We start from the raw sequence: 27,200 nt of genomic DNA, 5'->3' as shown, positions 1-27,200 counted from the left end.
GACCACTTGGCTGCAGCAGGGCGTTGGGTGGAGGCTGAACCCCCAACCTGCTGCCACATGGGGCAAGACCCTGAGAAACCATAGGTGAGTGGTGGGAAAGAGGGGGGAGCAGCCTGGGACCCACCACGGACAGACAGGGCAGGAGAAAGAGAACAAGAGACAATACTGCAGGTAGCAAGAGCCTGAGGAGGGGGCTGCGCTGGAAGAGGGGCAGGGAAGGGGGGGAAACAAGCACCCCCCCATCTGTGCTCCAACTGCCTGGGGCGAGAGCTCCCCATCCAGCCCTCGGCTCTCCCTGACTCCAGGTGGGTAAAGTCCAGACCCAGATCTCTGCTCCAAAAAGTCATCTTTATTGTGCCAAGGGGTGGGGGGGCAATTGTAAACAAGTATGTGAAATATACAGGTTAAGTTACTCATCGTCTTATTAACAAAATAAAGCTCTATCTATATTTACAGTCTTAAAAAAAAAAAAAAAAAAAAAAAAAAAAAAAGAGAGGAAGAGCTGCATCTTTGTCGGGCACATCTGCTTCCAGCCCCCTCTGCAGCACAGCTCATCCCACCCTAGGAGCCGGACCCCTTCCCCAGAGACCCCAGCCCCAGCAGCACAGGGAGGGGGAATAAATAAAGCACTGACAAAGGGCAAGAGAGGAGAGAGGTGTTTGCTGGGCGGGCGAGGAGGCAGGATGCTCCCTTGGATAAACAAGGTCCTGCCGGCAGCCCCGCAGGGTGCAGGGGAGCAGCACCGGGGCCCCGATGCTGCAGAGCCACTGCTCCGGCCCCCCACCCTGGGGCTGGGGCCATGGGTCCGCTGCAAAGCCCCCACTGCAGGGCTCGTCCCCTCGCTGCAGCCGGGAGCCTGGGCAGCTGCGGCTCCTCCTGCACCCCCAGCAAGGTCCCAGGGTGCCAGGCTGGAGGCCAGGGGTGGCTGTAGCCAGAGCTGCCGGGCCTGTTTCTGGCTACAGCCACAGGGCGGTGCACGGACACCGTGCATGCACAGCCGGACACCGTGCACGCACAGCCGGACACTGTGCACAGCCGGACACTTGCACAGCCGGACACCGTGCACACACAGCCAGACACCGTGCACAGCCGGACACCGTGCACACACAGCCAGACACCGTGCACAGCCGGACACTGCACATGCACAACTGGACACCATGCACAGCTGGACACCATGCACAGCTGGACACCATGCACCGCTGGACACCGCGTGTGCCAAGCCACGCTGTACCCCAAACACCCCCAGGCTGGGCTCTGACCGGAGCAAAGTTTTTTTTTTTTTTTTTTTTAATTTTTTTTTTTTAATGGCTGCTGTTTTTCTCTCCCTCTGTGTTTTTCACGAAGCAGATCACAGGTGGAGCCTGCGGCTTGCAGAGCCGGGGTGCAGGAGGGAGAGGTGCCCAGGGATGGATGGGGCACATCCTGGCAGGGGCCAGGGTAACGGTGCAGCTGGGGAGCAGCCACCCGCTTTATTTACAAAGTGGGCCAGAGCTGTCAGGAGCGTCAAGAGCTCCACGGAGCCCTTGGCTGGTACTCGGGTCAGGCGAGAGCTAGAAATGGCTCCATGGGAATTTGCTGGCAGGGTCTAAAGACCAAGTGGGAAACACGGCAAGGAGGTCAGACTGGCCTGAGCGAGGGACAAGCGTGTCCCCATCCCCTGTCGCCAGCGGTGGGGGGATGGCAGCTGCTGCAGGTGAGGCTCTCTGCAAGAGCCCCACCAGTGCTGGAGGGCTGGGAGATGCTCTGGAGGTTTCCCCACACCCTGATCTCCTCAGGTCCCTCCCAGGGGGCCACGAGTGGGTGACAGCTCAGCAGCCGTGGCACCCACACCCCCAGACCGGGTGGCCTCAGCTCCCCACAGCTCTGCTGCCGGAGCAAGACCGAGCCAGCCCTCCGCAGCTTGCCCAGCGGGGTTGGCACCTCCCGGCCATCGCCCCATGCAGCACCCGTGGCCACTTGTCACCCCCCCTGGGGAGCACCCCACTGAAATGCCGGGTGCCTGCCTTCGTGGGACCCGTTGGCAGGCAGGCAGCAAGTCCCGCCTGCCAGGGTAGCAGCTCTCCTTCACTCCCAGCGCAGCCCTTTGGCCAAGTCCCATCCCATCAGGGGATGCTGTGACCTCCTTTTCGGTGGCAGCCAGCCCTGCTGCCCCCACCCACATGCCCCCAGCCGCCCTCAGTCCGTCAGCACCACCAGCTCGCCATCACTCTTGTCCTCACCCTCCGAGTCCTCCTCCTCGCTGTAGCGGTACATCTCACCGTCGGCCACGGAGTGCCCATCATCGCCGCCATCACCCTCCTTGAGGCTGCGCGTGTTGACGATGACGGGCATGCTGGGGTCCATGCTGCGGGGCAGGTAGTGCTCCATCAGGGGGGACGTCAGCTGCATGCCCACCGGCCGCTGGTACAGCACATCGGAGGAGGCGGGGGGCATCTGGCTGCCCTGGGGCCTGTGGGACAGGGGATGCAATTGTTGGGGTGTCAAGGTGCTCCTCGGGTGCACCTTGGGGTGTCAAGCCCCCCCGGATGGGAGGAAGGGGCGCGTTACCCTATCAAGTAGCCCTGCCTGGCGTCCTGCCGCCGGTTCCTCATCAGTGCCTTGTACTCGCCCACGCGCAGCCGCTTCCCCTCCACGATGCAGGTGCGTTTGGGTCGGGGCTTGTACTTATAGTCGGGGTATTTCTCCAGGTGCTGCCTGCTCAGCCGGGCTTGCTCCTCGTAGTAGGGCTGCTTCTCCTGGTTCGTCATGGACTTCCACCGGGAGCCTGCGCAGAGAGGAGCCACGGGGCACACTTACACCCTGCTTGCTGCGACGAAACCCACACCGGCTGCCATCTGCCATAGCCAGTGCAAGAGCTGATGAATGCTCATGCCACCCCCTGTGCAAACAGCACCTAAACTGGCACGCAGCTGGTGAGAGCGGCTGCACCAGCGGGAGCCCCGTGCCGCAGAGGGAAGCCAGCCCTCCCGGCACACCAGGAACAGGTCCCCAACCCTGACCTCCCCCAGCCACCTCTCAGGTCATGATTTTTGATCCTCTCCAAGGTATGGTGAGCAGGTGCTGCAGCTAAAACAGGCTGTGCTGGCATGTGACTCATATTCCCCCACCGGCTGACCTTTATTGTCACCGCTGCCAGCACCCTGGGCAGGAGGGCAAAGCAGGGCACAGCACAAAGGCTGCTGGGCTCAGAGAGGGGCTCACGACCAGGGTCAGCTCAGCACCTGGCAGGGCTACAGCTGAACCAGTGTCCAGTTTGGGAGAGAGAAGGACAAGCTGGAGATGCTTGGAGATCCTCAGCATCCTTGGAGATGCTCAACAGCCAACAGGATACAGCCCTGAGCATCCTGATGGGACTATGGAGTTAGCTGGGCTTTGAGCAGGGCTTTGGGCTGGGGACATCCAGAGACACCCCACCCAGCACCTAAATCCTCCTCGAAGTCCCTGAGTGCCCCTTTCCTGGGTGTCCTTCACCAGCCAGCATGGCCTAGCTCCCCCAGAAAGCTCCATCTCCCACACCTGCTTCACGAGCCAGGTGGCCCAGGTAAACTGAGGCACAGAAGCATGCCCATGGTGCCAGATGTCCTCCACCGGCTCCTTCCCCACATGCTCAACCCCTTGCACCAGCTCAGACCCTCATTTCCAGGAGCAGGAGGGCACAGAGGAACCAACCCCCCTGCCTGGGTGCGTACCAGCTCTGGACTCATCCATCTGCAGGTATCCACCTGCTAAATTTGCACCCCCCTCAAGCAGCGAGCGGCTCCCTGGTCAGAACCACGTCTGCTATTTAAAGCCATGGACATCTACCGTGACCACATGCAGCTCACTGCAGAGCACCCGCTCCCAGCCCCCCGGTCACGAGAGGCAAGCAGAACATGCCCACGTGCTCCTTCAAAGGGAAAAGCTTGGCAGTTGTTTTGGGTTTTTTCTTTAATGAGCAGAGCTGCTAAAACAAGTCCGTGGCAAAGCGAGGTGCAGGTGGCAGAGGTAACCCACAGTGTGGCTACACAGGGCTCGCTGGTGACTGCACCGCTCACTTTTAATAGCCACGTGGCCATGGGGTAGGGCTGGTGTGACCGAGAGCTGCACCAGGGCTGCTGCCATCAGGGAGGGTATGGGATGTTGGCTGGACGCAGCACACACTGCTACGGGGACCTCCAGGAGTGATGCTGCAGCAGGGGTAGCATCATCCTGGCAGGCATCACCCATATGTGGGTGGCTGAGGGCAAGCGGAGCAAGCAGCTGGACGGAGTTTGTGTCTCCACACCAAGGATGCAGGGGGGGGGTCCTGCCCCAGCCCCCCGCCACCATCCCCATCACTCACCCAGGATCTTGCTGATGCTGGAGTTGTGCATGTCTGGGAAAGCCTGCAAAATCTTCCTCCTCTCGTCCTTCGCCCACACCATGAAGGCGTTCATGGGCCGCTTGATGTGGTTGTTGTTCCTGGACTCGGGGAAGTGCCGTGAGCCTGTGAGGGGAACCCCAGTGAGGTCAGGAGCCAGAGGAAGGAGCAAATGGGTGGGTGTGGGGGTGTGGGGGTGTGTGTGTGTGTGTGTCACACCGCGATGCTCTCGGCCCATCCTTACCGTCCATCTCACAGGTCAACAGAGCCTCATCCAGCCGGTGGGCAGGAGTCTCCTCCATCCTCTCCTTCACTGGGGAAGAATCAATCCCGGCATGGTCCTGTGGAAGAGCGGAGAGTCAGGACCCAGCTCCAAGCCATGGAGCCTGCTTGCAGACGGACACCAGCTCTGGCTGCCTACAGTGGGGTCAGCCAGGGGGACGGTGACCACCCGGGGGGGCATCCCTCACCTTGCGGTAGGGGTTGCTCAGCGATCCTTCCATGGCTCCGCTGTGGCCGTGCAGCAGCTGCCGCGCGTCCTGGATGGCTTTGGTGATGGCATCGCCTTCACCCAGGAACCCTGGCAGGACAGTGGCACGAACCCCCATCAGCACCATCTCCAGCACCCTGCAGCACCCCCATCCCACCCTAGCAATCACAACTGCATGCCCCAAGGGGGTGGCACAGAGTGGCAAGTGCCCACTCAGGCCACTCCTGGGAGGAGGGACCCCAGGGAGCAGGGATGTCCCCTGTCTCTGGGAGGTGGCCAGGGGAGGGCACGGGGCCATCCATCAGTGAAGGCACTTGGAAACTCACCCAGAGGCAGGTTGGATGGGCTGGTCTGCAGGTCCCTGGTAGCTCCGTGACTCGGCGTGAGGGACTGGCAGCTGCTCATCTTCAAACTGGGTGAGCTGGAGGCACTGGGGAGGTCGGAACCTTTGGGTTTGGCCGTCAGGTTCAGCGGCTGCGAGGTCTCCTGTGGTGGAGAGGAGCGGGGGATGAAGCGCAGCCCCCCCCAGCACCCCAGCCTGGGGGGATGGAGGTGCTTTGGGGCTGTACCTGCATCTGGAGGTGGCCTGAGCCAGCGGGTCTCTTCAGCGTGGGAGGAGGGGGGCTGTGCAGCAGCTGCACCGGGTAATCCACTGCGGGGAGCAGAGGGAGAGGGGTTGGGGGACGAGGCCACCCCACAGGGCTGGGGCAGTCCCGGGGGACCCCGCTCACCTGGCTTGCAGGGGATGGGCTGGATAGGCAGAGCTAACTGGGAGTCGGGAGTGACAGGGAGAGGCTGGTGGCTGGGGGTGAAGGCAGGAATCATGACGTAGGGCATGTTGACCTGCTGGAGGGAAGATGGGGAAAGAAGCAGAGAGAGCAGATAACCGCTGTGGGACACTGCAGGCAGCTGCCATCCCCTCGCCTGGCCCGGGGAGGGGACACAAGCCCGGTACGTGACGAGGCTGCAATTATCCAGCACAGGAAGGGGGACATGAGGAGGTGTCCCCTGCCTTTACCTGGATCTGTTGCTGCAGCAGGTTGATTTTGTGCTGCTGCTGGATGAGCTGCTGCTGCTGCTTGGCGATCTGGCAGAGGGGAGGCAGCGGGGCTCAGCGGCATCCACAGCAGTGCCGAGCTGGCCCCGGTGGGGCTACAGCCCAGCACGAGTTGCCCAACATCAGCAAAAGGGAGGCAAGGGGTCTGCAGAGGGTCCCGAGGGCTGGGGCGGGGCGGGGGGGGGCTGAGGTACCCCTGAGCCATCTCGAGGGGCACAGGGAGAGAAATGGGCTGGGAGGGATGGCGTCACTCCTACCCCAGGGTATGCCAGGGCGGGTCACCCCTGCCCTTAGCACCGCATGGGCCACCCGAGAGGAAAAATAGGTGTTTAAAGAGCAAAGAGAGCACAGTCAGGAAAGACCCAGTGTGATTTAATTACTCTGAGTGCAGTTCCGACCTCCTTTGGCCCTTGTCCTCCCAGCACCAAGGAGCGAGATGGGGGTCTTTGGGATGGGCACAGAAAACAGGAGGGTTTCTGGGCAGAGAAGTCCTACTGCCCCCAACACCAAAGCCACCCCACCACCACTCCCAGGGGAACCCTATCGTGGTCAGCAGATCCCAAAGGGAGCCCTGAAGGGATGGATGGTCCCTGGCAAATGTTTCCCCCAAGCAGGCTGCCCAAGGGGACCCGAGCCCACCTGCTCTTGCTGCTGCCGCGCCAGCTCCATCTGCTGCTGCTGCTTCTCAAAGAGCATCGTGGCCATGTTCTTCTGCTCCGAGTGGGCCGTCAGGAGCTGGTCCCGCAGCGTGGACAGCTGGTTGATCATGACAAGTAACTGGAGCTCCTTCTCTGCCAGGCTCTCCTGGGTTCCTGGAAGAAGCCAAGTGGCTGTGGGTCAGGGGCTTGGGCAGGGTGAACAGCACCACCACCACTGTTGGGTGCCGGTGGGCAATGTGTGGCCAGGGATGGCTAATGTGCGGGGGGCATAAAGACCCTCGTGTGCTGAACCATTCCCTGAACCAGCACCTGTAATGGAACATGCTCAGGTGCTTCAAGAGGTTCATATGGTAGTTAGCTGACATGGAAGAGGTGCAAGGGGACGGACTGTGCAGGTAGACACCCTCATGTTAATCACACAGTGTGCAAAAACTGAGTCATGCAAAGGACTTAACCTACTTAGAATTGGTTACATGTTTTCATATAAAGAGGAAAAGGCATGTGCCAAGTGAAGCTCTTCCCCTTATTGCCAAGCATCATGTCCATGTTCAAGACTTGAGAAGAGACTTGAACCATCTAAAAAAATACTTGCAATTCATTCCTTTGCTTTAGATAAAACCAAACTTCTTTTTCCTTGACTTTCCTCTTAAAAATTATCAAACTGCAGTCAGAGGCAAGCTTTCATCAGGGAACTTCACACACACACACACACACACACCCACCCCAAAAAAAAGCAAATGAATATTTTGGTTGAAAAAGGTACAAATCCCTATTAACTGCACGCACTCGCAGGCACATCTCCCTCCTGCGAAGGTGGGCAACGCCGTGTTCCCAGCCCAGGCTGCCCAGGCACAGGGTGTGGGAGGGAGGACGGTGGAGGGAGGTGGTGGTGGGAGACCTCACCCTTCACTTCCTTGGTCTCAGCAGCATTTTGGCCCAGCAGCCGCTCCTTCCAGTCGCTGGACAGTAACTTCTCGATGGTCGGCATCACTGTCCGCAACAGCAGGATCCAGGGTCGGCAGAGAGAGGAGAGCCAGGTGAGCACAGCCCAAGGCTCTGCACCATGGCACGGGGTGGCTCGTCCCATCCCGCAGCTTTGCAAAATTACTGAGGGGCTCAAAATGAGCTGGGGGGGGCAGTCCCAAGAGGCCACTTGGAAACATTTCTTACCCTCCTTCAAGTTCCTGTTGAAGTCCAGCTTCTCCTGGCCACTGACAGCCGGCTCGAAGGCAGAGCGCCTGGGCTCCAGCACATCGTTGGTGGGCGAGCGGGACTCCTGCGACAGACACAGCATTACTTGGTACTTCTCCCATGGATGGGGACATCCCCACGTCTCCAGGTAGGAGATGCTGGGCCGGTGGGATGCTCAGAGCAGCCCTGCCCAGCTGCCTGCTGGACCACACTCTGGCAGGCACACCCCACCCAGCCCAGCTGGAGAGCATCCCTGCTCTTTGTGCCACAAACACTCATTTGCTGGAAGTTTCTACTGTTTATTTAGACTGCCCAGCTTCCCTGAGCCCCGTCCCTCCTGGGAGGCAGCATAGGGAGCAGGAGGGCTAAGGCTGCTGGTCTGGGGGAAAGAAAACCCAAGAGCAATTAAAAAGGGAGGCTGAAGGGATGGAGCACGTCTGGAGGTGGCCGCAGGGAGCTCCAAGCCGAAGGCGAAGCACTCAAATCCCAGGGCTGACCCGAGAGCATCACCGACAGCCAGAAAGCCTTGGGGGAGCCTCAAGTTTCAACTTTGTTTCCTCGGAATGAGGAATAGCCACCCGGGAAAACAACCACCCGCTCTGCCAAGGGATGGACCCCACGTCCAGAGTGGGGATGGCCGCAATGGTCTGCCAGCCCAGCAGGACCCCAGCCAGGAGCAGTGCTGGTCACAGCCATGGGACCCACCTGCGGCAGGGCCTGGGGGTCACTGCCCTCCCTCGGCGGTGGCCCTGGTGGGTCGTTAGGACGGGGCTCGGTGCTGGGAGCAGCCCCCGGCAAGGACTCGTAGCCACCCTCCTTCTTCTCCTCTGTCTTGATGGTGCAGTTCACCATGCTGCCCGCTCCATCGAGCTCCAGGTGGGGAGAAACGGGGCTCCTCATGGACATCCTACGGGACGGCAGGGCTGTCAGTAGAGCCGTGGGGCACCCCCCCCCGCCACGGGCACCCCTTTTCCCAGCCTGGCCCCACACTAGGGTGTCCTGTGCTGCTGTTTTTTCAGGGGAAATGGTCTTGCTTTTTGCCATGGCTTGGCAAAGCTGAGCTCTTGTTCCTGGTTTCCTGAGCTCAGGTTTTTGCAGATCTGGGGCTAAACAGGCAGAATACTCCAGGGGAACCAGCCCTTCACACGCTGGGCTGTGAAGGGAATGGAGCAACAAAGCAAAACCCTAAAGAAAGTGACCTAGAGGCATGGGATTTAGGGGCAACATGAGCATGTGCCTTCACGCTTCATCCAGCAGCCTGGCAGGGAGCAACCCAAAGTTCACCACCACAGAGCCCTGTGCCAGACCCGAGCCAGCCCCCCAGGGGTCCCCGGCTCTGGGGTCACGAGCTGCCCCCCCTGCACCACCCCAGGAGCCGTGCCTAGAAAGCTGGCAGGGCCAGCAGGCAGGTTTCCCACTCCAACGGGAAATGGAAATCCTGGCTCCACTGAACAATGGCTGGGACAGCTACCAGAATCGCTCCTCCGGGAGTCCCGGGCACGGCACGGACCTGGGACCGGTCGAGCCCCAGCCGGGGCAAGGGGCTGGTCCTGGGAAATGGCTCTTCCCAGCTTCACCAGCCTGGCCACGGGTGCTGGTCCAACACCCAGAGCTGCCAGCTGCTCGGCCAGGCGCTGCCGAAGTGACCGAGCTGTTAGGGGGGGACCAGCCGTATAACCCCAGGGCACCCCAAGCGTGGCCAGAGCTGGGATTTTCAGTGGGATCTGCCCCAACCCACGTGTCACATCCATGTCCCTTGCAAAGCCCCAGCTCCTGGCAGCCTTCTCGGGGCCACCAAGCCTCACGCTGCACAGCAAAAACAGGAACAAATATTACCCTCCCGAAACTCGCCTTTCAGGGAGGAATAATGGGAAAAGGAGGCCGTTAAGGAAGGGATTTACAGTGGTGGCTGCCAGGAGCTGGGAGGTGGGACCACAGGGGCTGCTGAGGTGGGAAGGGGTCGTGGTGGGATGGTGAGAGCATCCTGCCCAGGTTCTGGCATCGCACAACCAAGACCCCCATGCTCTGCTCCCTCTCGCCTCCCCACACCCCGATGGTTCATCCGGACCCCCCCAAATCAGGTTTGGGGGTGTGAGCTGGGGGGGGGGGGGGGGGGGGGGGGGCAGCAATTACATAACAAACAAAGCCCTGTTCAAGCTGCGAATTAATCAAACGGCTGAAAATAAAACCTTCCTCTCAGGAACTTCAAACAAAAGAAACGAAAACAACAAGGCCGGCTGGGTAATGAAAAGCCAGGGCTGTGAATAGGGGACAAAAGGAAGTGGAACAATAGGGTGTTGGACAAAAGCAATAAAGTAAAGGGAAGTGTGACAGCTCCACAATAGGGCACTGTGCGCGCCAGCCTTTCTGATCTTAGCGGGGCTTTTTTTAATCTCAGTTCCCTTGCCCTCCACTGAACAAACCAGCACACTCGCCGGGCCGGCGTCGGCATCGCCCGGTATCTGCTGCGGCACCACCCGCGTCGCCCCTTCCTGCCCCCGGCTCACCTTGGGCAGCCCAGCGGCAGGGAGGGCAACCCGGGCACCCGAAAAACCCATCGCCTGCCTCCGGCATGCCTCGGCCGGCGAGGCAGCGGGACACGCTTGGCAGCCAGCGGGATGCCGTGCCCACGGCTCTGCCAGCTCCAGCGACCCGCCGAGGTGGGATCAGCCTGGCGAGGCTGCCCCACAGCCCCCTGTGCTACAGGTGGGGAAACTGAGGCACAAACGCACGGTGGCTGCAGCACCTGGGCGCTTTCCCAACTGGGGACCTGTGGGGGTGGGGGTGCAGCCACTCCCTCCTTCCAGCCTTTTGGGGTTTTTAAAGGCATAAAGAAACCCCTGCTCAGTGCATCCCTGCCACAGGTCTGCCCTTCCTCCCTGGAAGGGAGCACCTTCCACCTGGGTGCCTAGGCAATGGGGCAGCAGCAGCAATGCTGCAGCACGGAGCGATGCCTTCGATGCCTTCGGTTTGAGACACGCACAGAAGCAACGTCCCACTCCTCCGGGCAGGTCACATTTCTATTGTATTTAACCTCCTGGTGCCACTGGAAGTTTACTCTTAAAATGGGGGCCAGTACTTTAATAGGGGCCTGTTTGAAAGGAGCCTCATTGTGGATTTATTATACGGTCTGCCGAACAGAAAAAAAAAATAAAAAGAGATAAGAAAAAGGAGAAAACGGCGCCGTTATCTTGTTACAGGGCTGGTTCCTGCGGCAGCCCTGTGCTGTGGGCTCAGGTGCTGGGCTCTGGGGCTGCCTGTGGCAGACAATAGGGATGGGAACAATTGCCTTGGCACGGGCAGTGTAACAGATCTTCCTCTCCTTTAATGTTCCCAATTTATCGAAGGGCGGAGAGGAAGGGAGAGAACAGCATTGGGATGCAAAGTACCAGACTGGAGGACCAAAATGGACCTGCCGAGGAGCAACGAGTCCTTGGCTGCTTGAGTCCTTGGCTGCTTCTTCCCGGCACAGCATTTTTGGGGGGGGGGGGGGGGGTTGTGCTCATCCCACAAGCACCAAAGCCCTAAAGTGCCCGTACGGCGCAGCATCAGCGGGCTCACCTTGCCTCCAAATTCCAGCCCAGCCAGTTCCAAGGGCTGAGATTTTCGGGATGGTGACAGCTTTTCTTTCTCCATTCGTACCCCCAAACGGCACGTCCTGCAATTCTCCCTGTGCCTGTGCCACCCTTCCTGCCCGCCAGCCGATCCTATCTGCCCCGTTTGTGTTTCAGAACAGCTCAAAAGGCTGGGGGGGCCGAGGCGCCAGCGAGCCCGCACCCTGCCCGGCACTGCAGCAGCTCGGGGAGCACCAGCAAAATGCCAAGACCCCCCCACCTTGGCATCCGGACCCTCTTCCCGGTTGTTCGTGCAGGCTTTGGCTTTGCAGGGGAGGCTGCTGCCGGCATCTCCCCACCAGCACGAAGCAGCAAGGGGAAGAAAAATGGAAAAGCTGCCTGGCAAAGGTGGGGTGCCAGCTGGACCAGGCTTTCTGCCCACAGCAGATCCCGCCTGCGGCCGTAAGGAAAGGGGTCCTGCTCGCAGGGCGGCTGGAGGGGGAGGCCGGCAGGCGAGACTTCCCGAGGGAAGGGGAGGTGTGTGCCCGCCGCTCGGGCAGGGCCAAAGCTGGCGCAGACGTTACATGAAGCCCAAACTCTCTGCAAAAATACCGGAGGGTGCAGAAAGCAACAAACACACAAATTCTCCCGCACTGCCGGGATGTGAGGAAGAGCTGCGGCGCTGCTCAGCTTGGGGCAGCGGCACAGCCACCTTCACCAGTCCTGGGAGAGGCTGCGAGTTGGGGGATGATCCCACATCCCTGCCCCATGCTGCAATACGCCTGCCTCGGGGCTAATCCTGCCCCTCGACTTGAGCAGATCCCACCCCAGGGGACAGCAAAGGGCTCCTGCAGAAGGGGGACGCGGGGAGAGCAGCAAGCAGCTGGCTGGGGGGGCTGGGCTGCCCACATTTTCAGGCTGACCTTGCCCCCACCTGCCCATCAGGTTGACTGGGGCAGGAGGGGAGGCTCTAGGGTTTTTTCTTTTCCTCCCTCTCCCCAGTTACAGCAGAAAGCTATCCCTTCACAGGTTACGGCAGACTCTTCCCTTCAGGAGCCCAGCGTGGTACCCAGTCATCCCACACCAAATCCACCCATCCCGAGCACGACGCAACCATTTGCATCCTGCCACCATGGCCCAGGTAACCAACCCAGCCAGGAGACAAACACACAGGGCAAAAACCCGTGGGGGAAGCAGCATACGAGCAAACACAGCAACGCCGACGAGAGCCAGGGTGGCGCGACACCACCGCTGTGCACGCACCAGCCACGTGCAGCATTCGCAGCCTCCAGCGCTCCCGCGAGAGAGAGGGCAGAGGAAAAAATAAGACACACACGGACGTTTTCTTCTTACAAGCAGGGCCCAAGGAATCCCGGCCGGCCACCGGGATAGACAATAGCCCATCTCCTGCCAGATGAGCGGGCCGCTTTCCTGCCAGACTTGGAATGTCCTTTTGGGGCCATTTCCAACCATTTCCGCCCGGCGTGCCTTCACACATAAAAGAATGGATGGCTTCCTCCGCCGTGCCCGGGCAGGGATGGTCAGGGATGGCCGAGGCAAATGGCCCCGGCTGGGGGAAGTTCACGGGGCTGCCAGCCCTCCCTGGGGATGCGGAGCATCCCGTGACGGTGGGTTATTCCCTGGGAAGGCGGCTGTGGGGGATGCGGGCTCTGCCAGCCCCAGCCGTGGATGGATGGGGACCGCCAGCACACCGGCTACACGCTGTAGGTGAAACGGGGCGGGAAGTGTAAGACCCCTGGGGTTTACTCCTCCTGAAAAAGCAGGTTTTAAACCCAAAAGGTGTCTAGATGCTGAATGCACCCAGCCCCAGAAATGCTGCCACCATGCGAGAGCCACGGCTCGTGTCCCTGAGGGACAGCACTGCTCGGAGCGGCGGCATTCACGGGACACGTGTTCCCCCGCCAGGCTGTGTCACAGGCGTGCACCCACCCGTGCTGCCCCACAAACCAGGGTGCTGCAGCAACGGAAACGCTCTGCATTTGGGGGTGTGCAAGCCAACGCTTTACGCGTCCTCAAATGCCACGTTTTCAACATCTTACCTGTCAGCGGTGCTCCCACGGAAAGCCACAACCTCCATCTGCCCAGAAGGCTGCCGACAGCTCAGGGTGCCGGAAAAGCTGCAAAATCAACGCCGAGAAGGGAGATCTTTGGCAGGCGGGGGGGGATTTCGGGACGGTAACGCCCCAGGGGTCAGAGGGGCAGCACTAAGCGCCCAGCAAGCACAGAACTGGGCAGCAGGCTGGCACCTGCGTGCTAAGACCTGCCATGGGCAGGATGATGCCCACGTGAGCTCAGGCACGTCCTGCCCAGCAGTAGCCGATGGCTGCTTCACCATCCCAGAGCCCCCCCAGACCCCAACTGCCCTTCTCCATCCTGGCAAGACCCGGGGTCCCATGGGAAAAGCTCTGGCGTCAGCAGGAGCTGGGATTTCCCACTGTCCACACAAAACAGACCGGTCTTTGTCCAACCTCCATCCACCAGCAGTACCCTGAAGGCAATTTCGCTCCCCTCGAAGGATAATGGACTCCGGAAACAACTCTACGGGGTCAGAGCAAGACTGATGCTCCGGTGAGAGCATCGGCATCACAGAACGTCCTGGGAATGGCCGGCACAGCAAGAAGCAGAGGGTCACCCTTCTGCATGCCCCCAGGGGCCCTCTGTCCCCTCTGATGTCCCCCATGGGGGGCTATCTCCCCCTTGGAAGGGTTCCCGTTGCCTCAGCACAGCCACACCACAGCTCTTTGGAGGTGCGGGGTGGGGGGGAGCATCAACTCTCCATTTACCAAGATGAAAAGCAGCAACACAGGTCTCTTATTACGGCACGGCACTTGGAAGATTTAACCCTAAAGCAATTACAACCAGCTAGCATAGCATTTACTAATTCTATCCAAAAAAAAAAAGCCAACCTGCCTTCCTCAAAGGCCTCCGGGCCATATCCAGGACCGCTAATGAAATGCATATCTCTCTGATGCATGCTAGCAGAGAAGCCCTTCAGAGGTTCAGGGGGAAATCAAATCAATCCTGCTATTCAAAACTTGAGGCGAGAGAGAAAACAGCCCGTATTAATCACTAAACTCACTTAAGCGAACACTTGGGCGAGAGGGAGAAAAAGATGAATTCTCAGGCTGTGGCAGGGGGAAGAAGAGGAGCTGGGGTGTTTCACAGGAGGGGTGCATGTCCCCCAGCGCCTCCGTGCACCAGTAGATTCCAGCTCTGTCTCAGGGAATCGGCCGACGGCTCGTACGAGCACCAGGCTACAGCAGCTCGAGTCCTTAGGGAGCAGCTCTGCCCTCAGAGACTCAGCTTTATAAATCCCGTGGAATAATCCCCCTTGCCAAAATCCACCTCACCCCCACGGAGCTTGTGCCCTGCCCCTGCCCCCTCCCCGTGGGTCAGAGGGACTGGTTGGACCCGAGGAGGCAGTGATGGAGCCGGGTGGGATGCTCTGGCTGGGAACTGGGAAAACAAAGCCTCTCGTGATAACGGTGAGACAAGCACAACAGGTTCCCTGGGGGTACAGGGGTCCATTTGACACAGCCCAGCACATGTTTTAACTGGGCCACGGCCCAGCACCCTGATGCCTCCCCCCCCCTCTTACCAACAACTTCCAGCTCACCGCTAACTCTGGTTTCACAGTGCTGCTGAGGGGGGGTTTATCACCTTGCTCTGGTTTCTTATGAGATGGCAGAGGGACACACACTGCAAACACTTTCCTGTCGTGGTGTAAAGGATTACTCAACTGCTCCCCACCCGTCCCAGCCCCAGCACGAGGGCTTTGCTGGGGCCCCCCTCCCCTGCCTCTACAACCCAAAATCCAGGGATGCTGCCTCCCAGGAGCCTGGCTGCATTAGGATGCAGACAAAAACCACCCAGCAGTTTTATAACTACCCAAATAATGAAACCAAATACAAAGAGGCAGTCAGATCCTTCCCTGGATGTAAACTGGCACAGGTCCACCACCTTCACAGCCACGACCCAAACACATTTTTCCTTTACTGGGATGAGTGACAGGATGGTTTTAAGTAGGGGAAAAATTAAACTGAACCTCAGGTGGAACTTCCTGGCCGCGAGATTTATTAGACTGGGAATGATCTCATCAGGGAAGCAGAGGAAACTCCGTCGTGCTGGAATTATTTAAAACCGTGCAAAGCCCGGAGGAAGAAGGCGCGGGAACAATCCCAGCGACAGCCCACGTGATGGCCGGGGACCGCGCTGGTCATTCCCGTTTCCTGGCCTCAAGACTAGACAGTCTGCGGGACGATTTGGTTGTTTTCTTCCACTCAATAACACCTATCAATAAGGAAAAAACTCCTTGCACCATCTCTGGCTTCGCAGGCAGATGGATTTCTTCTCCAGGGAAGGTTACATGGTTGAAATCATCTTTAAGAAAAGGCCTGGCACCTGGGGAGGAGGGGGGTGGGGGTGGCAGGCGGGGGCAGTGGGAGAAGGGGGTGCTGAGCAGAGGCGAGCACCTCGCTGGGGTCTGAGCGGCGGCAGGGGCAGCCGGGGAGAAGGGCTGAGAGAAGAAACTCCCCTTCCCTGCAGGTCTAAATGCTCCAGGGAAAAGCACAAACCCCAAAACCTTAATATTTTTAGAGATGCCCTTCTTACTGCACCCCTCTCCTCCGCCCTTCCTATCTCTCCCTGCATTACAAGCCAATGAGACGCAGAAATATCACTCTACATTAACAAGGGAAGGTGCAGGGGAAGCGCAAGGAGGGAGGCACTCTGAAGGATGGGTATTTACTCCTTTCTTTTTTTCTGCATCAGGAATAATTCCTAAAACAAGTTTCCCCCTTTGCGCAAAGCTTTGCCTGGATGCAAAAAACCAGCAGCAAAACCTGCCTGGCTCATGGGTGCTGAGCCTTTACACCCAGCACCTGGGGTGGCTGGATTGGGGCCATGGTCCCACTGATGACAGTCCCTGGGATGATGGGTGGCACAGGGAGCTGCCAGGTCCCTGGGACCCAGCAGAGGTCCTTGGGGCTGCTCCCAAACCCCCTCTCACCACCCCAGCACAGGCATCGCCTGGTCCCATCTCCTCACTCCCCCAGTTTTAATCAATTTGCATCAAACAATCAATTATGGGAACGAAATCTTAAAAATCAGCAAACCCAGAGTAAACCAGGAAAGATCCACCTCCATAGTGGGAGGCCAGCAGATCCCGGAGGAGAAGGATGGGGACAACTCACCCAGCCCCAGCGGGATGGCGCGGCGATGTCGGCACGGCACGGCACGGCAAGGGAGCGCGGTTAGCACATCTCCCTCCTTTTCTTCACAGTTTCTGTCCTCCCCTCACCCAAAAGCAGCCCTCAGGCTTATCGGGGAGGCCAATCTCGGTGTCGTTTTTTGTGTAATTTCACTCGCTCAGCGTTTCCAGGCAAAGCGGAGGGCACGTTTGACTCGGCTGCTTCGTAAACAATACTTTCCTATCGCATGACGGAGGGGTGAAGACATCTGACCCTTTTCCTCTCCTGCTTAGAAAGAAAAAAAAGACACGGGGCTCACCCACCTCGACCATGATCCGCCCAGTGCCTCCCAGGCTGGGGCTGCAGGGAGGGCAGCACTTTCTGAACCCTTTTTCCACACACCATGCCACAGGGCACCCATGGGTGAGGTCTGTGGCACAAAGGGACCTGGTGCTATTTCAGCACGGCCCCACAGCCCATCCCACGGCATCCCACGGCATCAGCTGGTGTCTGTTACCCCTTACCCTCACTGAACTTCTCGTGGCATTTTACACTTTCCACTACTGTCATTATTTTTCCAACCACCCCCAGGCTTTGCGGGGGCTTCCACTTGTGCCAGGCAATCCCATCTTTGCACTCCTGTTTTCCTGGGTGAGCTGATTGCATATGTGAGCACCAAAAGGATGCTCTCACACACGGCAGCAGCCAAAAATCAGGGGGCCATGCTTCCATGCACAGCGCCCTGCGGCTGGCAGCACCCCAGAAACCTTCAGGGTCCCCTTGCTCAGGATCCTGAGGTGCAGCAAACACGTCCTTACGCCCGAGCTGTCGCAGGCTTGGACACGGAGGGACAAAGGCTCTGTGGAGCCACTTCACCCTCCCCAGCTGCTGCCCAAACTCCCCCAGCTGCTGGGGCCGCCTGACATTCCAGCAACAGATATATTCTCGCTGGTGTGACGGGAATCTGCCCCGCAAGCCATCCGGGGCCATCATCAACCTCCCTCTGAAAGAAAAGGCAGCCTGAAGGACGGGTGCTCAGTGCCAGTAGCTGTCCATCACCTACCCCAAACCATCACACCTGTGTTAATGGCAACCCTGACTCCGCTCCTGCTGTGCTTCAGCTTGGCAAAGTCACGGCCGGCCGCGTCTGCATGAAGACCCCCAAGGAAAAAGCTTTTGGCCTGACTTCTCCCCCTTACTGGTGTCAACTGCAGTCACTTTGATGGTGTTACCCCTGATGTAAGGTGCAGATTCGGGCTCCTGTGTCCATGGCTTGGGAGGATGCTCATTGCCCCGTTGCTGTGTGCCCTGCAGGTCAGCCAGAGCATCCTGCAGCAGCAGCAGCACCGGGGCTCGCACCCGGCATCGCCTCGCGGGCCGGCAGTGACATTTACGGGGCAGCGCTCACATTTGCGAGACAGAAACGGCAAGAGGGAGCAGGGGGTCTGGTTCACGCCATTCTCATCGCTACCGTTATTTCAGCTCGGGGAGAGACCTTGGCCTCTGGGGGGTAGGGGTCGCCCCACCACCCGTCCCGCTGCAGGACCCAAGGATCCAGCAGCAGAGACCCCTCCAAACCATGAGCATCCCGCAAGGCTGCGTTCACACCTCACCCCTCCTCTCCCCTCTTGCTTTGGAGAAACTAAAACCCATGAAATCCCGGTTGCGCGGCACCTCCTGGCTGGGCTCCTCTCCTCTGGGGGAGCAGAGAGATTTGGGAACAAGCTTTTACTGGCCCGCCGAGATAGTTTTCATTACACAACAAAACCACAGCACAGACGAGGCCCGAGGCGCTGCAGCAAGGAGCTGTCAGCCCTCCCCCTCTGCACATGGGTATCCGACTGCCCCCAGGAGCCCGGGGCTCCCTGCATCCCACCCCACACGCTAGCACATAAGGGGCTCTCTGTGCCCGCTGGCACCTGTGTGTGCATCCCCCCAGCTGCACCCCAATTTCCCCTGGGGTCCCCGAGCCTGCTGCCTGCAGCGAGGGGCTTTGGCAGCTCGTGCCTCCACGTGCCGCATCCTGTGCCGCTCACCACTTGTGTGCCGGGGGGGGTGGCTCTGGGCAGCGTGGGGAGGACAAGAGGGACCAGAGGCGTTTCACGCCGCCCTGGCAAAGTCACACGTGGCTGCTGGGACCATGCAGCTGCCGGGCTGTCGGCGCTCAGAGCCCTGCGGGGACGGCTCAGCCCCACTTTGCCCCCCTAAATGAAGGAAGGAGGAGGGCTGCAAGGGACCGTGGGGCTGTGGTTTGCAGCCCAAGGTGCTCACAGGCAGAGCTGGCTTCAATTACTAGCAGGGCTCCTGCTGCCTGCTCCCCTGGGCTGTGCCACTTACACCAAAAGCCACAGCCAGAACCCAGCCACCTATACCAGCTTTACTTGAAAACACACACACGCACCAACACACACACCCCTGCAAAAACGTGTTCCCCAGCCCAGTTCCCAGGATGGACCCACAGACCCCGGGCAAGGCAGCGGGAAGGATGGGGCACGGGAAGCCCAGAGGCCAGCGTTGCACCTGGAGACCCAGATGACAGCCTGAGAGCCTCAGAGAAATGTAAATACTGCCCTGCCTCTGCCCACACTGCAGCCTGGCCAGGTCTGGATGGGTTCCTCCAGCCTGCCCAGGCACTGATGGGTCCCTCCTGGCTGCTCGGGCACCGATGGGTCCCTCCTGGCTGCCCAGGCAGCGATGGGTCCCTCCTGGCTGCCCGGGCACCGATGGGTCCCTCCAGCCTGCCCAGGCATAGCCCTGGGGACCTCCCTCAAATCAACCCTCCAGCTCCTGCATCACAGCAAGAAAAATGAGCAGGAAAGATCCTGAGCAGCCACCTCTCCCGCTCGGGAATTCACCTGCAGAGCTGCCCATGGGCAGCAGCACCCACACAGGGCCACGCAGCACAGACTGGCGAGGATGACCCTGCCTGTCCCTGCCCATAAATCCCCTCCTGCAGACAGGCACACTCGTGTGCAAGCCTCTGCCCCAGGGGACTGGCTTTCCGGCTGGGCGTGCAAGGTAGAACAATAGGGCCAAGCCCTCTATTGTTCCAGACGAAAGATAAGCGGGGCTCTGGCATTCCCCTGCGCCCCGGTGGGCAGGCAGCAGGCAGGCAGCAGGCAGGGCTGCCACCCTGGGCCAGGGCACTGGGGCTTCTAAACCCATCCCCCAGCAGCTCACTTGTAGCAGGCGAACCAGAGGGGCTGCTGGCAGGGGTGACCCTCCTGCCCAGCTGGGAGCTTGCACTCCCGTGCACAGCTCATCCCCGCAGCCACACTCGCTCTGCCCCATCCCAGCTCCCTCTGCCCCATCCCAGCTCCGTATGGTCCCCAGTTTCTGCTGCAGTGGTCTCAGGCACCCACGTGTCCCCAGTGCCAGGACACTGGGGATGAGCAGTGCGCTCAGCCTCTTTACAGACCTGGGTCCTGTACTGTCCCCACTCCAAGCTGCTTCTCCTCTCTGCATCCCGCAGGGACACACTGGGACAAAGCACCCTGCAGCCATGTGGTGGTGGCAGGAGGGACGTGGGCTGCCCAGCACTGGGGACGGGGCTCCCCAGTGGCCTCGCCAGCCGGTGTGGGGAGCAGAGCGGGTGTGCGAGCGCAGGACAGTTGGCTCTGCGCACCCCGGCACATCCGCTGCCATCCAACCCACACCACCCCCCAGCTCAGCTTTTTCAAACAAGTGGTTTTCCAGGCTCTGAACAAAGCTGCAAACCGGAGCCACGCTGTGCTACCAACACCCAGCCAGAACAAGGGAGGAAGACTATGGGGGATGAAGGCTGCTCACTGCAAACCCACACCCACCCAGGCACCCACGCAAGACAACACTGGAGGTGACCGCAATGGGCGCCGAATACAGCAGCATGAAGCCTCGTCTCTGCTGGGAGATGCCACCGCTCCCTCCCCGCAGCACTGCCAGATGGGGTCTGCTGGCATCCGCCGGCACGCCTGGCCCTGGCATCCCACCACCACGTCGCCTGGCCACGCTCGGCCCTGCCAGCCCTGCTGAATGGGACAGATTGACTTTTATGTCCAAAGAATTTTGATTTCTGGCTCTCGCCTGGCCACAGCGTGGGCCCCGGTGGCAGGGGAAGGCAGCAGCCCCAGCACCGTGGTGGCGGCAGAAGCTGCTGCGTGGTGCCGGCAATGCCACCGGGTATTTCTATCTACCTGCTTCTTACATCTCTTCCTCCTCCTGTTCGGCTCTGGCTCAGCCCAGCTTGCGATAACCCCATTTTCACGGGCAAAGAGGATCAAATACCCCCACTGGGCTTGCTGCTGCCCCACGTTCTTTTAATTCTCTTTGCTATATTTAATCTATAATCTTATCCTCTTTCCACCCAACAGACAGAACCGCCATGAGCTGCCTTCACCAGGCAGAGTCAAAAAATAATAACTCAGGCCAGCAGATTTTGGCCGGGGCTAGTGGGTGCTCACAGGGGTCTTCCAGGCGGTTTTAATGATGAGCCACATTATCTCGTTCCTCTCTGATAAGGCACCCGGGGGTACGTGGGGGGAGGCTGCCCGGCCTCTGCAGCCACCAGACTGCATCTTTTATAACGGTCACATGCCTCCAGCAGGCCTGGGTGGTAATGGAGCATTAAATTATGGAGAGGCAGAATTTCAAATATTTCAGATCCATCTCCCAATTTGCATTCTCCAGCTGAAGGGCTGCAAGCAGGAGCGGGACAAGGAGGCAGGGAAGGGAGCTTCTCTCCAGTACAATGTTCACAGAAGTAGCTTTCGCCTTGAAAAACAACACGTTTGAGCTAAAAGCAGCTGCAGAGACATTTGGGGTCCAAGGTGCTGGCAGCGTGCTTGGAGGCGAAGGGAACAAGGCTGCTTAAGTGCCCCTAATGCTATCCTTCCACTTCCACCATGTGCTCCAGCGCACTTGTATAAATGCTTTGTTGAGGCAGATTCAGCCGCTGCATCCCCTACTCATATTTTTTTACTGACCCGTCCAAGCGGCTGGGGTGTTTCTGACACGAGCCAGGGTCCCCAGCCTTGCCCCCCCGCATCTCGCCAGCCAGCGCTGAGCTGGTGGGACTGGGCAGACCAAGGGCCCTTGTTCAGGGCTGGAGCGGTTCCAGCTTGGGACATGTGGTCCTGGAGCAGGTGGACACGGGGTGGGAGGGAGGGAGGGAGAGCTTCCAAGCAGCAGAAAATTTTCCAAAAGTTGATGCCTCGGACGCTGCCAACTTTCCTTGTGCTGGCAGCGGCAGCGCTGGAGGAGCCCACGCACTTCTCAGCCGTGCACAAGCAGCACCCAGACATGAGGAGCTCCAGCAGCAGGGGAGGAGATTTCACTCCTGAAGTTACTTCCCAAAAGGCACAGGATGGGGTAACAGCACCGAGATATTTTCCAGCAGACCTGTCAGAAGCTGCACTAATTTATTTCCCTTTTGCCTGTTTTTTACCGGGTTAAAACAGGCTGGAAATTAGTGATGCGTCACGCAAAACTTTTGAGTGGCCCAAATCTTCCTCCCTGCAGCGCAACGAAACCAAAACCTCCACAAAGTTTGTGAAAAAGAAAGCAGCAGAGCCTAGGACAGCCCAGCCCTGGCTGGTCAGGGGTTGCCGTGATGCTGTGAGGGACCCCCCAGCCAGGGAACACCCGACCCCGGGGCTGCCCATCTTTTTGGGCTCTCCTCCATCACCCCGCTGCCAGCCCAGGCTGCTGTCAGACGCACAAAACCAGGCAGCTTTGACCCACCAAGTATTTTTTAGCCGAGGGAAAATGAGGTGGTGCACTTGGCAGTGCTGGGTTAACAGCTGGCCTCAATGATCTTAAAGGTCTTTTCCAACCTAAACAATTCTATGATTTTAAAATCTTTCGTCACTGGTCCTCAGTTCGTAGCGATGCTATGTTCAGCAGCACGGCCGCAGGAGAGAACAAAAGAGGCGAGCCGGCTTTCCCCACAGCATCGCCGGCTGTAGGTAGCAACTGCCCTGCCTGCGAAAGGATTTTTTTTATTATTTTTTCCCCAATAAATGCATTTCTTTAGGAAAACACACAGCATGCATTTCATGAGCACAGCTGGGAACTTCTAGGGTGAAAAAACAGAGCACAGCTGTACTGGCAGCGCATCCCTACAATCGGTCGCAGCCGCCTGTTAAAGGTTGTTGCTTCTGCAATAAAAGCTTTTCTGACTTCTGCAATTACACGTGCACGCACAAAGCCGGCCCAACACAAAACCGTGGTAAGTGTTTACAATGGGATAAAGCTGGAGCAAGCAGGAACGTGGCTTCGCGGCGGACAGACAAAGCGGGGCTCACCGCGCTCCGTGCCGGCTCATGTGGGACACAAGCGGCCACGGGCCATGGGCTTACAGGCTGTCCTGCTGCTCTGCCAGCCCCAAGGGTCCCCCATCCACTGGGCCTGCAGTGAGGAACCCCCAAAAGCAGAGCCACCAGCACCGCCGCGACGCCAGCCCGCCAGCACCACACCAAAATCCTTTAAAGTTTGTTTGGTTTTGTCTTACGCCAGGGAACGGGCAGGGTGCCTGAGCAGCCACGGCTGTGCCGAGCACACCAGAGGGCTGGGGACAGCGGAGGTGACCAGGCAGTGAGCCATGTGTCCCATCCCACCCCATCCCACAGGGATGCACTCCACCACCCCACCTGCCCACCAGCAAACTTCCAACACCTGAAGCACCAGCCCGCTGCACCCCGAGGATGCTCGGAGCAGGGGACACAGCCCGGCCCCGCGCCCCAACTCGCCTGCGGCACTCTGCGACCCCGGGAGCAGCCAACACGCAGCCCCCCACCCTGTACCCCCAAACCTGCCCTAAATGCTCACCTGGGGGGTGCAAAGCACGCTGCTCCCAGGTCCCACACCCTTTGCCACCGTCCCCCGAGCTGCTCGGCCCCAGCGAGTCTCGGGGCAGCACTCGGGCAAGCGCCCTGGGGAGCCCACCAGCAAGTAACAAATGTAAAAATAAACCCACTGAAAGATTAGATTTACTGTGCTTCTGTGTTCCCTGCACGGAGAGAAAAACCCTTCCTCTGCATCCCATCAATGAAATTAAAACCCCTCCAGCACATAACAAGTTTATGAGCTGCTTCATCTCCCCCAGGCCCCAGCGTGCCAGGGCACAGCTCCCCCCGCACCCCCATGGAAAATGGACATTTCGGCAGGGAGACAAAAAGTCCAGTTATTCCCCCCAGGGCATCTCGCACCCCAGCTGGAACAAACTTTGCTCAACAGAAGGACTTTCCGGGGGGGGGATGGTTTGGGTGCTTGGATTTGGCCGCGATTTAAAAAACAACACAAGCACAACGGAGGAGATGAGCTGCCCGATGGCACGAAGAGCTTCGCATCAGAGAGGGAAAAGGATTCTTAAAAATTTGGGATCTCTGCTTCTACCTATTACTGTGTTCCAAAGGGATTTCACCTCCTGCGTGAGATGCCAGACCAGATGCCAAGGGCAAGCCCCCAGCCCTGCAGGAGGGCAGCCCCCTCAGCCGCCCTGCCAGTCGTGAGCAAACCAAATAAGCAGCATGAAAGGGAGATACTGGTAAAAATGTGTCACTCGCAAATGATTTAGAAAACTGTCTTTAGCCTGCCCACGTTTGTCAAAGGACAGCAGCTATTTTTAACACAAAGCCTCTGAAATCGCAGGCTTTCAGAAAAAAAAAAAAAAAGAAAAAAGAAAAAAAAAGTACTGTATCAGTGTCAACAGAATGGATTCTCTACAAAATTAAATTGAACTAAAAGGAAATTGCATGAATTACAAACACGAGTTATTGGCTCAATAGGAGAGTAACTGAGTGATATTATCTGGTCTGTGCTATGGAGAAAATCACATTAGCTGAGCTAATGGTCCTTTTTCACTCCTAAAATCTATTACTCCAGATTTGCTTTGGAAGTCAAGTGTTTTCCATGCTGAAGGTACTTCACAAGATGTAACTGAGACTTGAACAATATGCAGCCACAGTCTGTAATTTTTCCTGGGCAGCATCCCTCACTGGCACCGAAACCCCTGGAAATCATTAGGCGGAGGTGGAAAGAAGCAAAGCTTTGTATTTATTTGCGCATTTGACATGAAAACCTCTGCTTTACAGCTCCCTGAGTGCTGCATCTCTTGGTTTCTCTCTTCCGCCACTAACTTTGCTGGTGTTTAACTGCAAAGGTCCCCTCGCCCAGCTCCGCGCAGGGCTGTGCTCCATCGCCAGCCTCGCTGCAGCAACCTGAGCTGAGGTTTACCAGCACCTGGGGGGTGAAATCCCCCCAAATCCCCCCATGCACCCACAGCCCTGCCCCAGCGCAGCGGCGTGGGGCTGCCAGGCGGGACCCCATGGCACAGACCCTGCTGCCAGGAGGGCTCCGCTGTGCAGCAGCATCAGCCCCCCGAGACCCAAATCTACCCAGGACGGGTCAGACACGCGACTCCGATACATGGGCAGGACCCGCTGGGAAGACGCGATCTCAGTGACAAGGTTCATCTGCTCTTAGATGCCAGCAAGTGGGAGAGTTTAGCGCTTAACCTGCTCCCAAACCTGCTCTCGGGTCATGTCTTACCGTGACGCTGTCGCTGTGGTTTGTTACAGCAACCCCAGGCCCTCTCAGACAGACAAACATCCCTGCGTGGCACCGCTGGCAAGTTTTCCTACCCGGACCCTGAGCCTGCTTCCCGGTGGGGCCACGGCTCTGTGGGGCGGGAGCGATGCTGTCACCCCCAACAGACATCACCCCTCCACCCAGCGCCCCTCGAAAAGGTGCTGGGAGATGCACGGCAGGGCAGGAGCATCCCATCTGTCCCATGATGCGGTGAGGGACAAGGGATGGAGGGCGAGGGATGGGGGGCCCCAACCTCGCAGCCCTGAGCACGGCAGCATCATGAAGACCCCCAAACAGCCCCCAGCCCTGCAAACACACACATGTGCCAGGGGCGCCAGGCATGGCACCCAGGCCATGTGCCCGTCTGTGCTGGCCCACGGTGTCTGTCTGGGCCCCCACAGCGTATCCGTTTGCCTGCGTACGGCGTCTGTGCTGTGACCCCCAGTGCTGAGGCTGGGGGGGCAGCCAGCCTGCACCCCGCTGCCCCCCTGTATCCCGGACCCAAAGCACCCAAGGGGTGCCTGGGACAGGGGGACAGGTCCCTCTGGTAGCCCCAGTGACCAGCAGGAAGGAGTGAGTGGCACCCACCACCGGGGGGCGGGGGGGTGGCACGGGGGTCCCGGGGAGGGGGCTTCAGGGGGGCAGCCCTTGGCAGCGGGATTAAGGGTCGGGGGGGGGGGGGGGGGGGCGATATCGTCTGTGGGTTTATCCCCTGCCTGCCGGCCCTGTGCCCCCGCAGGGGTGCCCGTGGCTTAACCCCTTACCTGCCGGGCTCTCCCTCGCCCCGGCATGGCTACCGGCCCGGGGGGGCTCTCGGCGGAGAGTTTGCAGCCCCTAACTTTGCAGCGGGGACGGGGCTGTGCGAGGAACGAGCCCCGCACGCCCCCCACCCCCTTCCCCTTTTTCCTTCTGTTTGAGCAAAGAAGCTTGGGGGGTGGGGTGGGGGGGCGGCCAGGCGTCCCCCCCCAGCCCCGCCGAGGTCGGGGACCGCGACCCGGGAAATGCTCGCCGCCCCGGCAGGGTGCTCGCCGGCCCGGGGCCACCCCGGGGCCCTTCACCCCCGGGCAATGCCCGTGCCCGCCCCCCCCCCCCCCCCCCCGGGCCGTGTCCCCCCGCCCTGAGCCGTGCCCCCGGCCGCACTCACGGCTCCGCCGCGCTGCGCCCCGCTCCCGCCGCCGCCGGTGCGGGCTCCGCCGCCGCGCCCGGCTCAGGTCTGCTCCATGGCCCCGGCTCCGGTGGGAGCTGCCCCGGCGCCGGGCGGAGAGAGGGAGCGAGGAGGAGGAGGAGGAGGAGGAGGAGGAGGAGGAGGAGGAGGAGGCGGCGGCGGCAGAGGGGAGGAGGAGGAGGAGGGACACCGGTCCAGCCATCCAGCAGTCGGCTCCGGGGCGGCCCCTCTGCCCCGTCCCCTCCCCTCGGGACCCCCTGCCCCGCCGGGGGACCCACATGTGACACCGCCGGCAGCCCCCGGGCTGCGCCACCCTCTGCCCTGCAGTCCTGTGGCGGGGCCCAGACACCCCCACAGACCGAGGCGCCACTCGGGGGGAGTCCTGGGAGACACCCTGGGACCCCCCCACACCCCCGGGACCCCCATCCGTGGGGAGCGCTCCCAGCCTGGCACAACGCCCGGCTTGCAGAGGGCACAGCCCGGGGGGAGTCCCAAACCCACGGCACGCCAAGTGGCAGACCCCAAAGCCCAGCTTCCAGCCTCTCCTCCCCAGATCACCCCCAATTTTTGCTCCTTTTCCCAGACCCCCGCAAGCAGCCCAGAGCCACCAGCCCACCGTGGGTCTGGGTGACAATGGTGGGACGCGGCAGGGAGGGCAGCGGGCAGCCAGCTGCCCCACGGATGGAGGGACAGACGGATGGATGGATGGATGGATGGATGGATGGATGGATGGATGGATGGATGGATGGGTGGGTGGGTGGATGGACAGCATTCCCGCACGCAGGCTGGGGGGGACCACATGCTGTCAGAGCTGGGATACCCCAGCTGGGAGCTGGGGTGGATCAACAGGGAAAGGGGGGTCCTAGCAGGGCCTGTGCTGCCCTCAGCCACCGAGGGGCTCAGCCCGTGCCCCGCATCCCGAACCCACTACCCCGCATCCCACCAACTGCCGGGAATGCCAGCACCCGCC

The 27,200-nt window shown here is 59.9% G+C and overlaps 1 protein-coding gene across 5 annotated transcripts; it reads right to left on the bottom strand.

Annotated features, from left to right (window-relative positions):
- Positions 1 to 329: 329 nt before the first annotated feature.
- On the bottom strand, positions 330 to 26,362 carry SOX13 (SRY-box transcription factor 13). Of its 5 annotated transcripts, XR_008749961.1 has the most exons (17): positions 26,210 to 26,350; positions 16,504 to 16,785; positions 13,351 to 13,428; positions 8,442 to 8,643; positions 7,716 to 7,821; positions 7,449 to 7,535; positions 6,526 to 6,698; positions 5,848 to 5,916; positions 5,561 to 5,675; positions 5,399 to 5,481; positions 5,156 to 5,315; positions 4,810 to 4,919; positions 4,584 to 4,680; positions 4,322 to 4,465; positions 2,548 to 2,764; positions 1,119 to 2,449; positions 330 to 1,025 (listed from the first exon to the last, which is right to left on the bottom strand). XR_008749961.1 is itself a non-coding variant. In XM_055819771.1 (16 exons), the coding sequence occupies exons 3-16, from the start codon at positions 13,386 to 13,388 to the stop codon at positions 2,176 to 2,178; spliced, it is 1,875 nt and encodes a 624-aa protein (XP_055675746.1). In that variant the 5' UTR covers positions 13,389 to 13,428; positions 16,504 to 16,785; positions 26,210 to 26,350; the 3' UTR covers positions 330 to 2,175. The 5 variants fall into 5 exon arrangements, 4 of the variants coding, with proteins under 4 accessions (XP_055675746.1, XP_055675747.1, XP_055675749.1 ...); XM_055819771.1 differs by having other exon boundaries at positions 330 to 2,449; XM_055819772.1 differs by having other exon boundaries at positions 330 to 2,449; positions 5,561 to 5,672.
- Between the last annotated feature and the right edge of the window lie 838 nt (positions 26,363 to 27,200).

Source organism: Falco peregrinus, chromosome 16, assembly GCF_023634155.1.
Source record: "Falco peregrinus isolate bFalPer1 chromosome 16, bFalPer1.pri, whole genome shotgun sequence".
NCBI classification, from domain to species: Eukaryota; Metazoa; Chordata; class Aves; order Falconiformes; family Falconidae; genus Falco; species Falco peregrinus.
Note: the sequence above shows the minus strand (reverse complement) of the source record. Positions and strands in the feature narration are given on the sequence as shown.

Bases quoted from the DNA above. Each gene is read 5' to 3' on its own strand.
- SOX13 (XM_055819771.1), bottom strand. From the start codon at position 13,388: ATGGAGGTTGTGGCTTTCCGTGGGAGCACCGCTGACAG. The intron at 6,699-7,448 runs GTGAGGTCTCCC...GGCTTCTTCCAG, and splicing joins TGAGACCAAGGAAGTGAAGG to GAACCCAGGAGAGCCTGGCA. The intron at 2,450-2,547 runs GTAACGCGCCCC...CCTGTCCCACAG, and splicing joins AGGCAGGGCTACTTGATAGG to GCCCCAGGGCAGCCAGATGC.